This window comes from Stegostoma tigrinum, chromosome 10 (assembly GCF_030684315.1).
Source record: "Stegostoma tigrinum isolate sSteTig4 chromosome 10, sSteTig4.hap1, whole genome shotgun sequence".
NCBI lineage: Eukaryota > Metazoa > Chordata > Chondrichthyes > Orectolobiformes > Stegostomatidae > Stegostoma > Stegostoma tigrinum.
This window is the reverse complement of record NC_081363.1, coordinates 18,476,125-18,492,497: the sequence shown is the minus strand read 5'-3', so window position 1 is coordinate 18,492,497 and position 16,373 is coordinate 18,476,125. Positions and strand designations below refer to the sequence as shown.

The following is a 16,373-nucleotide window of genomic DNA, read 5'->3' as shown; positions in this document are numbered from 1 at the left end:
ATTCTGAACTGGCTTGAAGGTAGAAGATGATGGTCGAGGTTGCTTTTCAGACAGGAGGCCTGCCACCAGCGATGTGCTCCAAGGGGCGGTAATGGGTCCACTACTTTTTGTCATTTACATAAATGATGTGGATGTGAACATTGGAGGTGTGGTTAGTAAGTTTGCAAATGACACCAAAATTGAGGTGCAGTGGACAGTGAAGAAGGTTATCCCACAGTACAATGGGATGTTAATCAGATGAGCCAATGGACCTAGGAGTGGCAGATGGAGTTTAATTTAGATAAATCTGAGGTGCTGCATTTTGTAAAGGCAAATCAGAGCAGGGCTTTTTAACTTAATGGTAAGGTCTTGGAGAGTGTTGTTGAACAAAGAGACCTTGGAGTGCAGGTTCAAAGTTCCTTGAAAATGGAATCGCAGGTAGACAGGATAGTAAAGAAGGTGTTTGGTATGCTTGCATTTATTGGTCAACACTTAAGACTATGGGAGTTTGGAGGTCATGTTGCAGCTGTGCGGGACATTGATTAGGCCATCATTGGAAGACTATGTGCAATAGTGGTCTCCTTGCTATAGAAAGGATGTGGTGAAACTTGAAAGGGTTCAGAAAAGATATACAAGGATATTGCCAGAGTTGGAGGGTTTGAGCTATAGTGAGAAGCTGAATAGACTGGGGCTATTTTCCCTGGAGCGTCAGAAGCGGAGGAGTTATAAGAGGTTAAGAAAATCATGAGGGGCATGGATAGGGTAAATAGATAAAGACTTTTTCCCAGGATGGGTGAGTCCAAAGCTAGGCGGCATAGGTTTAAGGTGAGAGGGGCAAGCTTTAAAAGGGACCTAAGGAGAAACTTTTTCACGCAGAGGGTGGTATGTGAATGAGCTGCCAGAGGAAGTGGTAGCGGCTAGTACGATTACAACAATTAAAAGACATCTGGATGGGTATATGTAAAGGAAGGGATGAGAGGGATAGGGGCAAAATGCTGGCAAATGGGACTAAATTTATTTAGGATAATTGGTTAGCATGAACTAGTTGCGCTAAAGGTCTGTTTCTGTGCAGTATATCTCTCGGACTCTAAATCAGCTGCATGGAAGATTTGTGGTGTCTAGCTTTGATTTTCATACCTGGAATACAATAGCCTAGCTTTCTAATTGTTCGCATGGAGGATTCAGTTAGTTCAGGCAGTACCCAGTGAAGAAAAAAATGATGAAGAATGCGCCTTGATTCAATGCCTCATACTATCTTTGTTGACTAATTTATAGGGCATGAAGAAGTAATTTAAAAATCAAAGAGGGAACTTGATTTCTATCAAATGGGTCTTGACTCACATTTGAACATTTGATGTGACTGCAATACCCTCCGGTATCAATCAGTCCGCTGGTAATCATTCTCCAAGGTCTCCCGTATGACCGCTTGATCAAAAATAACTTGGGAGCATTGGCATTGAGGATTGGTACCTCAGCAAGAGACAGGCCTTCGGGATAGGATGGAGATGGAGATTTAAATAATTTTGAAAAGGAAGTGAAATTTTAAAATTTAATGTAGCACCAGTGGCTTGAGTAGTAAGTTCATAAGGACATTATGATATCCTTTGCCTGATATACAGCCCAATCCATTTCATGCTCTGTTGAAGTCAACAGAATGGAATAAAGCTTAACACTCAGGAGGTTGAAAACACATCAGGTGCACAGGAGCTGGAAGTAGGTCATTTAGACCTTATGCCAATCAATTAGATCATGGCTGATCATTATTTTAACACATGCCTTCAGTCTGTAATTTTTAACACTGCTGTCTAACAAAAAATTAAGATTTATGGCCTCAACAACAATTTTGATTTGTCTGGTGGGGAGAGAAAAAGGTGAAAGGAAGAGTTTCCAATTTTCACTACCCTTTCACAGAGACATATTAGCAATGAAAGACTTTCCTTCTCACAACGAACATGAGCCCTAATGTTCAGAGTACTGAAGTGTCTGAAAGATTATGAATGCATTCTTAAAAGCACAATTTCTCTTTGTGGTGCCTGTGAAGGCTTTGACACTGGTATGTAAATGTTGTAGAATGGGCCCAAGAAAGCACTGGCCAATCTATTAACTCCCTGAAAGGAAATGAAACAACAGTTTGCAGCATTTTTTTAAGGCTCCATTTTCTGCATTGTTGTTTCAAAGATGGAGCATTGTGATCAGCAAAGGGGCTGTTGATTGGGAATTACTGGGGGCTTTGCTGAAACTGTGCCTGAATCCCTGCCATACATATCAGCTAGCAAACTTCTATGTAAATGAATACAGTAACCCTGACCTATAAAGGAGTAGACTCAACTATAGAGGAAGGAAACAGCATCAAACCACTCAGTTAAACATCCAAGAATAAAATTAAGATTTTCATATAAATATTAACAAATCAAATAGAATAACATTAGTAATTCTTGTATAGGAGATAATAGGAACTGCAGATGCTGGAGAATCCAAGATAACAAAGTGTGAGGCTGGATGAACACAGCAGGCCAAGCAGCATCGTAGGAGCACAAAAGCTGACGTTTTGGGCCTAGACCCTTCATCAGAGACGGGGATGGGGAGAGGGTTCTGAAATAAATAGGGAGAGAGGGGGAGGCGGATCAAAGATGGATAGAGGAGAAGATAGGTGGAGAGGAGACAGACAAGTTAAAGAGGTGGGCATGGAGCCAGTAGAGGTGGGTGTAGGTAGGAAGGTAGCAAGGGGATAGGTCAGTCCAGGGAGGATGGACAGGTCGAGGAGGTGGGATGAGGTTAGTAGGTAGGAAATGGGGGTGCGGCTTGAGGTGGGAGGAGGGGATAGGTGAGAGGAAGAACAGGTTAGGGAGGCAGGGACAAGCTGGGCTGGTTTTGGGATGCGGTAGGGGGAGGGGAGATTTTGAAGCTTGTGAAATCCACATTGATAGCATTGGGCTGCAGGTTCCCAAGCGGAATATGAGTTGCTGTTCCTGCAACCTTTGGGTGGCATCCTTGTGGCACTGCTGGAGGGCCAGGATGGACATGTCGTCTAAGGAATGGGAGAGGGAATTAAAATGGTTTGCGACTGGGAGGTGCAATAGTTTATTGCGAACCGAGAGTAGGTGTTCTGCAAAGCGGTCCCCAAGCCTCTGCTTCGTTTCCCCAATGTAAAGGAAGCCACAGCGGGTGCAGTATAACACATTGGTGATGTGCAGGTGAACATCTGCTTGATGTGGAAAGTCTTCTTGGGGCCTGGGATGGGGTGAGGGAGGTGCTGTGGGGCAGGTGTAGCACTTCCTGCGGTTGCAGGGGAAAGTGCCGGGTGTGGTGGGGTTGTGAAGGGAGTGTGGAGCGGACAAGACAGTCACGGAGAGAGTGGTCCCTCCAGAAAGCAGACAAGGGTGGGGAGGGAAAAATGTCTTTGATGGTGGGGTTGGATTGTAGATGGGCGGAAGTGTCGGAGGATGATGCATTGGATCCGGAGGTTCGTGGCGCGGTACGTGAGGATGAGGGGGATTCTCTTTTGGTGGTTATTATAGGAGCGGGGTGTGAGGGATGAGTTGCGAGAAATGCGGAAGACACGGTTGAGGGCGTTCTCGACCACTGCCGGGGGGTGGAAGTTGTGGTCCTTGAAAAACGAAGACATCCGAGATGTATGGGAGTGGAATGCCTCGTCCTGGGAGCAGATGCGGCGGAGGCATAGGAATTGGAAATAGGGGATGGAATTTTTGCAGGAGGGTGGGTGGGAGGAGGTGTATTCTAGGTAGCTGTGGGAGTCGGTGGGCTTGAAATGGACATCGGTTTCTAGGTGGTTGCCTGAGATGGAGACAGAGAGGTCCAGGAAGGTGAGGGATGTGTTAGAGATAGTGCAGGTGATCTTGAGGTTGGGGTGGAAGGTGTTGGTGAAGTGGATGAACTATTCGAGCTCTTCTAGGGAGCACGATGTGGCACTGATGAAGTCATCAATGTAATGGAGGAAGAGGTGGGGTTTAGGGCCAGCGTAGGTGCGGAAGAGGGGTTGTTCCACGTAACCTACAAAGAGGCAGGCATAGCTTGGGCGCATGTGGGTACCCATGGCCACCCCCTTTGTCTGTAGGAAGTGGGAGGAATCAAAAGAGAAGTTGTTGAGGGTGAGGACGAGTTCGGCTAGGCGGATGAGGGTGTCAGTGGAGGAGGACTGATCGGCTCTGCGGGACAGGAAGAAGCGGAGGGTCTTTAGGCCATCTGCATGGGAAATGCTGGTGTATAGGAGCTGGACGTCCATAATAAAAATGAGGCGTTGAGGGCCAGGGAATTGGAAACTCTGGAGGCGGTGGAGGGCATGGGTGATGTCACGGATGTATGTAGGGAGTTCCTGGACCAAGGGAGAGAAAATGGAGTCTAGATAGCTGGAGATGAGTTTGGTGGGGCAGGAGCAGGCGGAGACAATGGGTCAACCAGGGCCGGCGGGTTTGTGGATTTTGTGAAGGAGACAGAAGCGGGCGGTGCGGGGTTGGGGAATGATGAGGTTGGAGGCTGTGGGTGGGAGGTCACCAGAGGTGATGAGGTTATGGATGGTTTGGGAGATGATGGTTTGGTGCTCGGGGGTGGGGTCATGATCCAGGGAAATGGTAGGTGGTGGTGTTGGAGAGTTGGTGGTGTTGGAGAGTTGGCGTCTGGCCTCAGCAATGTAGCGGTCAGTGCACCATACTACAACTGTGCTTCCCTTATCCGCGGGTTTTATGGTGAGGCTGGGATTGGCACGTTCTGTGGGGGAGAGGTTGGAGTAGGTGAGAGGGATGGAGAGGTTTAGGAGATTGAGGACTTGACAGCAATTGGAGATGAAAAGGTTGAGGGAGGGTAGGAGGCTTTGGGGTGATGGCCAGGAGGAGGACTTGTGTAGGAGGCAGGAAAAGGGGTCAGTAGAGGGCGGGTTAAGCTCATGGTTAAAGAAGTAAGCGTCAAGGCGAAGGCGGCGGAAAAACGGCTCAATGTCCAAACATGACAGGTATTTGTTGATGTGTGGATAGAGGGGGACAAAGGTGAGCCCCTTATTGAGGACTGACTGTTCGTCCTCAGTAATGGGGAGGGCTGGGGGGGGGGGGGGGGGGGGGCAGGTGAAGACTGGGCAGGGCTCAGTGTTGCTGTCTGGAGGGATGGTGAAGACTCGGCAGGGCTGAGGACTGACCTAGCTCCTCCCTACCTCCCCACCTACACTCACCTCTACTGGCTCCATCCCCGCCTCTTTAACTTGTCTGTCTCCTCTCCACCTATCTTCTCCTTTATTCATCTTCGATCCGCCTCCCCCTCTCTCCCTATTTATTTCAGAACCTTCTCCCCTCCCCCATTTCTGATGAAGGGTCTAGGCCCGAAACTTCAGCTTTCCTGCTCCTAAGATGCTGCTTGGCCTGCTGTGTCCATCCAGCTCCACACTTTGTTATCTAACACTAGTAATTCTATTGTTATTTGTTCATTCAGCATATCATGGTGACTCCTTTAAATCCTATGTGAAGAATTTCCCCTTCAATATGTGGGAAATGGATTCCTCAGTTTTGGCATGAACGGTGAATGGATGGGGCGAGCGGGGTGGCAACAGGGCATTAAAGATGTAAGAAAATTATAACTTTCCCACATTGGAGGCAACTAACACGTGAGCAGCAGGTGCACAATTAATGCAAGTGGAAAGGCATCCATCAGACAAAGGATCGTGACAACCTTTATTTATTTTCTCCGTAAGGAATAGGTCTAAGAATATGAGGGAGCAAGAGTGCACAAAACGCCTATTGATCAAGTGAGGCTCTTCTGTCACATAATCCATAGCATAACAAAGGCCCCTCTTTAGGTTAGCTCCCTCTCCCAGCTGGAGCTATGAGTGAGAAGGATGGGCCAGGTGGGAGAAGAGAAAGTGTGTGTGTGTGAGAGAGACAGCGAGAGCGCGGGAGAGAGAAAGACAGAGAACTGGGCACCAACGTGAAAAATGACAACACTGTGAAGAAAGCAGAACAAGGATAAATTTTGAGGAAAAAAATGCCAATTTTTGCATTATTTCAAGAATTATTTAGCCATTGGTGATTAGAATGGGGCTGATTGTCTGATCAATAAAGGTAATTGGTGACTACCCAAAGGATTACAAGGTTCAGGCTCTGCAGACCTCTGCCCTCTTTCGAGGTACTGGGAACAAAGGGTTTTGGTCCCCACTTCACAGAGACAGAGTAAAGTAAAGCTGCCTCAGTATTGTTTTGGTGGTTACTTCCAGCAATAGTTAAGCCTGCGCCTTTGGGGAAGGTAGTTTTCTTTGAATGCATTTATAGAGGGGAAGAAAATACTATAGTGGTTTACCTTAATTGCATGCACAACTGCTTCTGGCTTTTGGGCAGTGGGGCTGAATCCAGGTGGCATCACTGGAACATTGGGGTCCCCAGTCATCAGCCACGGTGGACCCTGTTTAAAAAAAACACAAAGGCTGTGAATACATTGTGGACATCAACAGTGGGGAGAAGGGAATTGGGAAAGCGGAAAACACAGACAAAAATGGAAGGAAAATGTGGAGTGAGGGGGGTTCAGAGAAACAGAAAGAAAGGGGAGAGAGGGCAAAAGATGGATAAAGAATGGACCGGAGGAGGAACGGACAGAACATAGGAAGGAGAGGGAAGAAAAAGAAACGGGAAATTGGGGGAGGGTGGGAGAGGACAATGGAAAGATACGAGAGGAGGAGATTAGAAAGAGCTGGAGCAGAGAGAGACAAGGAAGGGAGGGAACAGAGAGAGAGAGGGAGACAAAGAATGGAGTGGAGGTAAAGGAGAGGTAGAATAGGAGAGTGAGAAGAAAGGGCAAGTTGTGCTAGGTGCTGAAAGTGAGAAAGGTGAAAACAAGCACTTCAGTGGGATTTGGACTTTCCAGCAATATCTCTATTGCTTGCTTGTGGTTTCTGTCAAAACGTAACAATTTGCAAATAGGATCCTGTGGTGAAAAAATAATTTGTACAACAAGATATGATGACACGACATAAGACTATCTAATTTATTGTATTGCTTCTCGAAACTGATCTTCTCAAAGTAAATGGCGCAACTTCAACCTCTATAAATACTCCGACGTCCCTTGCACTAAAGATGAAAGGAATGAGAACAAACAGCTGCAAGGCTTGTTGTATTTGAGTGCTTGCAGGATTTAAAGTGTGGACAAGCTGACAACGAAGCTACCACACACTTGGAATAAAATCCCTTTTCCGAAGTCCATTTTTCAACACTGACCCAGCTCTCAGCATGGAACAATGAAGCTATTTACTAACTCCAACATAAACTATTCCAACAGACCCAGTCTTACTACACCTGCCTCCAGGCAGTGCTTGTTTCAAATTTAATGTACATGTCATTTCAAGCAAAACAGCATCGAATAAAGTTCCAACCAGCTTAAAACAGCTATGAGGAATTATGTCTGTATCTTATCTACTTCCCTCAGGCCAAGTGAGTAGCTTCAACCCTCAGGTTTTAAGAGTGATTTAAACAAATGCCAGGAGTTGAGATAGTCCGAACTGTCTTGAAACTGTAGCTGAAATTACACACCACAGCAGAATTATTTTTTAAAGGACTCCATTCAGGATGTTAGTAGGAATATAGTGAGAAATGCATGGTGTGAATTTAACACTTTAAAAACCCACCTACTTGCAGTTAAAAATCAGCCTCACAGAGAAGGCACAATACCAAAATAGGCAACAGCTATCAACATGACTGTGTTGCTATTTACCCTGCAGCCCTGTGGTACAAAATGATGCTTCTATACATTGGTCTCAAGATCATTGTTACTTTGGAAACTGAACTACACATACTTACAAGTACATGTTGGCTGTCCCAATTAATTTTTACCTCACTCAGCTGAGACATAAACTAAACTTTTATCTATTGGATTAAAGGGAGTGGGTTTATGTAGCCTTCTTCATTGGCATCTTTTCCTCCTTTGAGTACCTCACTACCTTCCCATTCCTCTTAAAATCTGCATTTTCTTCCATCTTCCAAATCCCATTCCATATTCCTTGAAGATATTCTAATTTTTATAACCTGAATCTCAATTTGTCCTTGTCCTTCTGAAACATCTCCCACTATACCATATCCATCACTCCTTCAAGCTTGCCATCTCATTTGGCCTCTCCGATCCAATGGTCTCAACCAATGACAAGAATATCTTCAACCATTTCCTTATATCTTCAGTCACCCCCATCGTCCTAGCTATCTCTTCATTGCCAACTTCAAATCCTTCTTGGTCTGTCTCTGGAAACATCTCTCTCCCAAAACACATACAAGAAGAATTTGCATTTACAGTGAAAATTTAAAATGCCAAAGTGTCCTGAGGTGTTTCAGGTAGGCATAACCAGATGAAATTTGATATTAGTACATTTAAAGATGGGTGTTCAAAAGCGTGGTCAAAGAAGTATATATTAAAGAGCATCTTAAAGGAAGGCAGGGAAGTAAACAGGAGAGATCTATAAAGGGAATTTCAGGTTTGAGGGTGTAGATTAAAGATATGGCTGAAGATGTTGGAGTAACTAAAATTCAAGGAAGTTGGAATTGAAGATACCACTGCACTTTCAAACTGCCAACAGTTTTACCTTTGGATTTCCATCCACTTAAATACTTCTACAGCTGCTGATCTGTGCTATCATCTTGCTCACTGCAAACCCTTTGCTCTCTTTCCATCCTCGAGATTCCTTTGACATAGGAACAAGAGTAGGCTATTTAACCCAGTAAGCAACAATGGCAACGCCTCTTTTTGCACACACTTGGCTTCAGCTTTTCTGGCACATGCTTGTTTAGCCATCCACCAGCAGTGCAATAAGAATTGTTGGGCTGTGCTCTCCACTATCAAAAGCCCGCCCACCTCTCCAGGGTCTGATCAGATGTCTGATTCCTTTCCTCTAGTAAATAAAAACTTGCATTTATATACTGCACTTCATAACATCAGAACACCCCAATGCTCTTGTACAGCCAATAAACTACTTCTGAACAGTGCTTACACTCAGATGTAGGAATCATGACAGCCAATGTCTGCACATCAAGTTCCCACAAACTGAATTTGTTTGAAATTCAGAATTCTTGTAATTGTTCTAGTGATGTTAATTGAGATATAAATTTTGGCACTCAGAACTATACATTTTCTTATTAATTCACCAGATGTAGGAATCATTGACTTTGCCAGAATTTATTGCCCAGCCCAATTACCCAGAAGGCAATTAACAGTCAATCACATTGCTGTGGGTCTGGAGACACACGTAGGACAGATGAGGTAAGAATGGAAATTTCTTTTCCTAAAGGACATAAGTGAATCAGATGAGTTTTTCCCCAACAATCAACAATGGTTTCATGTCCATCATTAAATTCTTAATTTCAGATTTTCATTGAATTCAAGTTTGATTGTGGTGTGATTCAAACCCAGGTCCCAACAACATTACGTGGGTCATTAGATTAATAATCAGTAATAATATCACTAGGTCATCACTTCTTCATGTAGTTCAACATTATTTCTCATATGTACACAAATGACACCCAGTTTCACCTTATCACCACCTCTAACCTTCCCACTGTGTGGGGAAAATAAAGCATGTTGTGAAGATTTTTGACTGATTATTTTAAAGCAATTGTTAGTGGATCACACTCTGCACTGTTCAGCATGTGTTGTCCATCTGTATGGACATATCTAACCTTGGTTACTTTGTTCTGGATTTTCTATGCTGTTTGACTTTGGTATATACTCTGCTGGCACAGGCTTGCCAGAAGAGATATAAATTCATGCACAACAATTCCATTCTCTACAGGCAAAAGGAATATGTTCAACCCATGCACCAGTTTTGAATTATCCAGGATCTTGGCTAGTGATCGCCAAGGAAGAAGCAACAGGTAATATCTCAGTCAGTCACAGTTGATTTGCTAACCATTCATCTCTCTTTTCTCCTGCAGTTTGAACTGATGTGCGTGTTTGCAATGCAGCATTCTTGCATTTGTCCTGATGAGTGCAAAATGGAAAGCTTTGCAGCATGTCTCTCTTTTGGCAATTATCTTATCATATTCTCTGTGAAGTCAAGTGGAAAGTTTTTCCATATGCGAGACACTATTATCACAGATGCTGTTGTTTTAACAATGTTCACCCAATAAGCCAAAGCGAGCACTTCAGTTTATCGTAATCTGTACTAAAATAAAACCTCTTAAATCTAAAAGGGGCTGCAAAGGGGGTGTTGTGATTCATAAAATGTGTTCGTGAATCACTTTGTCAGACCAGTGAACTGAGAAGACTGGAACAAGACAACCTCTGATCTACACTATTACAATTCTTTCAAATTAATGAGTGGTTTAAATTTAGCCTGTGGTTTTCAGAATGTTAAAGCTGGAAACTATACAAGATAATAATAAGTGGCAGCCTTGACTCAGTGGTAGCACTCTTGCCTGTCAGTCATAAGGTTGAAAGTTACAAGCTCCCCTGCAAGATTTGAACATATGACCTAGTCTGACATTTTCCTGCAGTACCAAAAGAGTATTGCACTGTTGGGGTGCTGTCTTTTAGATGAAATGTTAAACTAATACCCTGTCTGCTTTCCCGGTTGGACATAGATGATCCTATGGCACTATTCAAAGCCTAGAAGGGAGTTCTCGTAGTCTCCTAGCCAACATTTCTCTCTCAATCCATCGCATCCAAAATAGATTAACTTGTTAATTCACAGACTCCTGCCCTTCCCTTCCCTCCAGCAAAGACAATAGGGTTCTGCTGGTACTCCCATCCATCTGACCTGAGGAATCAATGGGTCACCCTCCACATTTCCCTCCAGCAGCAGTGTGATACCACCAAACACATCTTCCCTAACCTTTCAATATTCCGAAGGAAATGTTTCCTCTGTGTCTATTCCTCAGTCATTACTGAGACCTTAATTACCTGTCATCTTAGACCTCTCGCCATCCTCGGCCTCCTGCAACGTTTAGCTAAAGCAGAATGTAAGATGTGGAACACCAGGAATTTTACAGTCTTCGGGAGTCAGAATCAATTTCAACAGTTTTAAGTGATGGTAAAATGAAGGCGGGGGTTTCCTCCTCCTTTGCTGCTTTTAGTTTTTGCTTGTTCTTTTTGTCCCCTTCTTACCGTACTTTCTCGGCAGAACTTTCTGTGTGTTTATCATTCACACCTCCTTTAGACATCTTTTGTTTCTTTAATTGTACCTTGCATCATGAAAACTTCAGGCAGTTATCGCTCCCTCTTCCCACCCTTCCACAAACCTTCCTTCTACATTCTTTCCCAACATTCCATACCCACCTTTTAGTTGCTACAAATCTATCACATTTGTTAATTTTTCAAAGTTGTGATGGACGGTCATTGACCTGAAAGGCCAACTCTGTTTCTCCTTCCACAGATGCTGACAGTGCTGCGACATTATTCCAGCATTTTTATATAGTTAGTTATTTAACTCATACATCTTTGGAGAGAACTGTGCAGTTCACAAGTTGGCTATAAAACAATTGACTGCACTTCCTCAATGACTTCAGTTTGTGGAGCATTTTGGAGCACCCTGAAGATGCAGAAGACTCGGTACAAAGATAAGATATTTGTTTCTGTTCTGTTAAGTTGGTCAAATTACTGTTCTAAATTAAGATGAGTCTAAAGCCAGAGAAAATTCCCTTCATGGGAGCACATTTGCAGACTACTCTGTTGATTTACTTTTAGCTTCCTGTTCCCTAATTTTATTCCACACTGTTAAAAGATTCCTCATTCCTTTTGCTCCAGAAACCCACAGTTTCTGTTAGTCGTCAACACATTCCCATCCTCCTCTGACACAGGTTTCATATCTGAAAGCATTCCACTATCATGTGTGGCTGCACTTGGAGACAATCCTACAGTGTAGAAACAGGCCCTTCGGCCCAACAAGTCCACACTGAACCAAACAGCATCCCACCCAGACCCATGCCCCTATAACCCACCTGTGAAACAGCAGTGCTAACCCTGAGCCACCATGCCGCCCTAAGTACACTGGCCAGCTCAATATCCAGCAGTAATTCTGTTCAAGCTAAGCAAAATGGTATTGTCCAGGCAATAAAATGGGCCAGTCACTGCATCCATTTCCTTGTATTGAACCTGCCTGAAATAATGCGCCATATTACACACCGATGAGAGGTGATAGCCTACTGTTGTTATCACTGGATTGTTAATCCAGAGACTCAGACAATGTTCTTGGGACCAGGATTCGAATTCCCCATGGCAGATGGTGGAGAGTGAATTCAATAAAAATATCTAGAATTAAAAATCTAATGATGACCATGAATCCATTGTCGATTGTGTGAAAAATCCATCTGGTTCAGTCATGTCCTTTAGGGAAGAAAACTGCTATCCTTGCCTGGTCTGGCCTACATGTGACTCCAGACCCACAGCAATGTGGGTGACTCTGAACTACCATCTGGGCAATTAGGGGTGGGCAATAAATGCTAGCTCAGCCAGTGATGCCCTCATCCAGTTAATGAATTTTTTTAAAAATTGCATCCAGATTTCTACCCTGGCATTTGCCAACTTTTCGAACACAAACATTGAGTGTCATTCACCTTACTTTGAAGCATAACGACATTCCAGAAGCATGTTTTTTCCCTCACAGATAAAACTCTGCTCCCTGCAGTGTGGAAGTAGGCCACTTGGCCCATCAAAGCCATACCAACCCACTGAAGACCATCCCACCCAGCCCCATTCTATCCCTGCAAACATACATTTCACATGGCTTACCCACCTAGCCTGCATACCCCTGGACGCTACAGGCAATTTAGTATGGCCAATCCACATACCCTGCACATCCTTGCCCTGTGGGAAGAAACCGGAGCACCCGGAGGAAACCCACATAGACACGGGGAGAATGTGCAAACTCCACACAGACAGTCACCTGAAGGTGGAGTTGAACCCAGGTCCCCAGCATTGTGAGGCAACAGTGCTAACCACTGAGCCACTGTGCCACCTCATTTGAAAGAAACATGGGCAATTAGACTATTTTTTAAAAGAATCATTAATTAAACTCTCTGGCAAGACCAACTACTCACTGAATGAACCCACTGAATCACTGTGGGTTGCTGGTAGTCAACCACATAAATGTCCTGGAGGGGAGAGGCCTGCATTGTCTGCTAAACTGCTTGCTTCTCAAGTTATTGACCTTTGCTCGGCACTAACCCTTTCCTTCAGAGTGAGCCCCAGGCTGGAGGTGTCAGCACCCATTCCAGGCTGACACTCCATTGAAGAAGTAAAGGGGGTGCTGCTGCACAATCAAAGGTGCTACTTTCAGATGAGATGGTAACAGAGACCCTGTTAGAAGGATGTAAAAGAAGTCCCAGCACTACCTCAAAGAAGAATCTTGTTCAACTTATACCCTTCAACCATCTCCTAAAACAGACTAACCGGTCATGATCACACTGCTGCTAGGGGCCCATGCTCTGTTCACTGACTATCACATTTCCTACTTACTGGTGACCACATAATTCATTCTAAAACACTTCAGGACATGCTGTGGAGCCTGTAATGTAAATGTGAGTTTTTCCTTTCCAGGTTGAATGCACTCAGCAGGTCAAAAAGCACAAAGCAGGGTAACAAGGGCTGACAGCTACACGCTAATTTAATATAAAATTGTCTCCTACTGTCACATTCAGAGCTATCAAGTCCTTCCGTGGAACACACAATGTCTCTAATATTGTTGCCCATCACTCATATTTGGTGTTTTTAATTGGGATGGGATTTCCCAGCCCTGAGCAAATCCATCCACCAATGATTTCACAGCGACCTGTTAAACAACCCTCTTCTGCTCTGTGGAGTTTGGACTGCTGTGCAACTGCATGGAGTAAGGTCAATGTGTTTAAATATTCTCCCAAAAGAAAATGCAATACTGCCTATCAACACTAGAGTGCATGGGATGGCAGAGTTAGAGTTCAGATTTAAAGCTTGAAGTCCCAAGCTAACATAATGCTTTCCAGCGTCATATAGGAATCTTCAGCCACCAACAGGAGGTAATGGAAACATAAGCATGGGTTCTGTGTGCATTCCTGAAAATTTATTTTAAATGATTGGAGATTTAAATGCAGCATGATTTTGGCTTTATCAGTAAATTATGCCTTGCAGTTTGGGAACCAGCAGATGGAAAAAAATGATGCTTTCACGTGGCACCTTTCAATGACCACTGGATATCACAAAGTATTTTACAACCAATGAGATACGTTTCAAAAGTAGCCACCATTTAGGAAATGAGGCACCAATTTGGCAAAAGCAAACTCCTCACAAACAGCAAGATGACAAAATCGAACAAATCTGGTTTTGCGATGTTAATGGAGGGATAAATACTTGACAGGACGCCAAGGATGACTCCCCCACTCTTCTTCCTACAGTGGGAGTTACATAGAAACACAGAAGATAGCAGCAGGATGAGGCCATTCAGCCCTTCATGCCTGCTCTGCCATTCTTCACAATCATGGCTGATCATCCAACTCAATAGCCTAATCCTGCTTTCTCCCCATAACCTTTGATCCCATTCACCCCAAGTGCTACGTCTAGTCACCTCTTGAATACATTCAATGTTTAGCATCAACTACTTTCTGTGGTAATGTATTCCACAGGCTTGGGTGAAGAAATGTCTCCCCATCTCCATCTGGTCCACCCCAGATCCTCATACTGTGACTCCTGGTTCTAGACACACCCACTATCAGGAACATTCTCCCTGCATCTACCATGTCCAGTCCTATTAGAATTTTATATGTCTCCATGCGATCCCTCCCTCATTCGTCTGAGCTTTAGCAAAAACAATCCCAACCTTGTCAATCTCTCCTCACACATCAGATCTGCCATTCCCAGGCGCAGCCTGGTAAACCATCGCTGAACTCCCTTGACAGCAAGAGCACCCTTCCCTAGAAAAACTGCACACAATATTCTAGGTGTGGCCGCAACAAGGTAGTGTATAACTGCTACAACACTTCCCTGCTCCTGTACTTGGAACCTCTCGCAATGAAGGCCAACGTACCATTTATCTTCTTTACCACCTGCTGCACCTGCATGCTTACCTTCAGAGGCTAGTGCACAAGGACACCCAGGTCACACTGCACACTCTCCTCTCCTAAATTACAGTCATTCAGGTAGTAATCCACCTTCTTGTTTGGGTTCTCCCTTTTTAACATTTCATGCGGACTAAAAGACAGCTTTCCTCAACAGTGTCATACTTACTCACTGCTGCATTGGAGAACCAGCTGAGATTTCTGTGCTCAGATTCTAGAGCAGGATTTGAACTCACTCTACATTGGACTTAGGAACAGAAGTAGGCTATTTGGTCCTTCGATGCTGCTCTGCCATTCAATAAGCTGATCTGGTTGTGGTCTCAATGCTGCATTCCTGTCTGTTCCCCCAGACGCTAGATTCCCTTGTCTATCAAAACTTACCTAACTCAGTCTTGAATAAATTCAAGGCACAGCATTCACTGTTTCCTCAGGAAGCAAAGAGAGAAGAAATTCATTATCTCTGCCTTAAAAGGGAGACTACTTATTCTTCAGAGATAATGGGAACTGCAGATGCTGGAGAATTCCAAGACAACAAAATGTGAGGCTGGACGAACACAGCAGGCCAAGCAGCACCCCAGGAGCACAAAAGCTGACGCTTCGGGCCTAGACCCTTCATCAGAGAGGGGGATGGGGAGAGGGAACTGGAATAAATAGGGAGAGAGGGGGAGGTGGACCGAAGATGGAGAGTAAAGAAGATAGGTGGAGAGAGTATAGGTGGGGAGGTGGGGAGGGGATAGGTCAGTCCAGGGAAGACGGACAGGTCAAGGAGGTGGGATGAGGTTAGTAGGTAGATGGGGGTGCGGCTTGGGGTGGGAGGAAGGGATGGGTGAGAGGAAGAACCGGTTAGGGAGGCAGAGACAGGTTGGGCTGGTTTTGGGATGCAGTGGGTGGGGGGGAAGAGCTGGGCTGGTTGTGTGGTGCAGTGGGGGGAGGGGACGAACTTATTCTTCAACTGTCTACCTTAGTGCTAGTCTCCACCACAGGAAGATACATCCCTTTTTTGTACCTATCCAATCGAGTTTCTTCACAACCTTCATACTCAGAGTGCTACAACTGTGCCACAGCACACACACTGTATTTCAAATGCATTTTCATTACAGTTAGAAGCAAAGCCACAGTTGCATTAGTGTTTGGGAGGTTTGACTCTCGGAGACAAAAACAGAAATTGCTGGTAAACCTCAGAGCCTTCAGAAGAACCCGAAACATTAACTCTGATTTCTCTCTATAGATGCTGTAATTGCTGGAAAAGTTCAGCAGGTCTGGCAGCATCTATAGAGAGAAATCAGAGTTAATGTTTCGGGTTCTTCTGAAGGCTCTGAGGTTTACCAGCAATTTCTGTTTTTGTCTCTGAGAGTCAAACCTCCCAAACACTAATGCAACTGTGGCTTTGCTTCTAGC

General features: G+C 44.5%; 1 protein-coding gene across 3 annotated transcripts in view; it reads right to left on the bottom strand.

Annotated features, from left to right (window-relative positions):
• The window catches only part of ccdc85ca (coiled-coil domain containing 85C, a), a 254,322-nt gene that overhangs the window by 11,387 nt on the left and 226,562 nt on the right, over positions 1-16,373 (bottom strand). For all 3 annotated transcript variants that reach the window (XR_007248276.2, XM_048537710.2, XM_048537712.2), the window contains one exon: positions 6,277-6,378. Coding sequence is in view for 2 of the 3 variants with exons in the window: in XM_048537710.2 (XP_048393667.1) it covers positions 6,277-6,378 (102 nt within the window). In the remaining variant the exon portion in view is untranslated. The remainder of the gene's footprint in view (positions 1-6,276; positions 6,379-16,373) is intronic.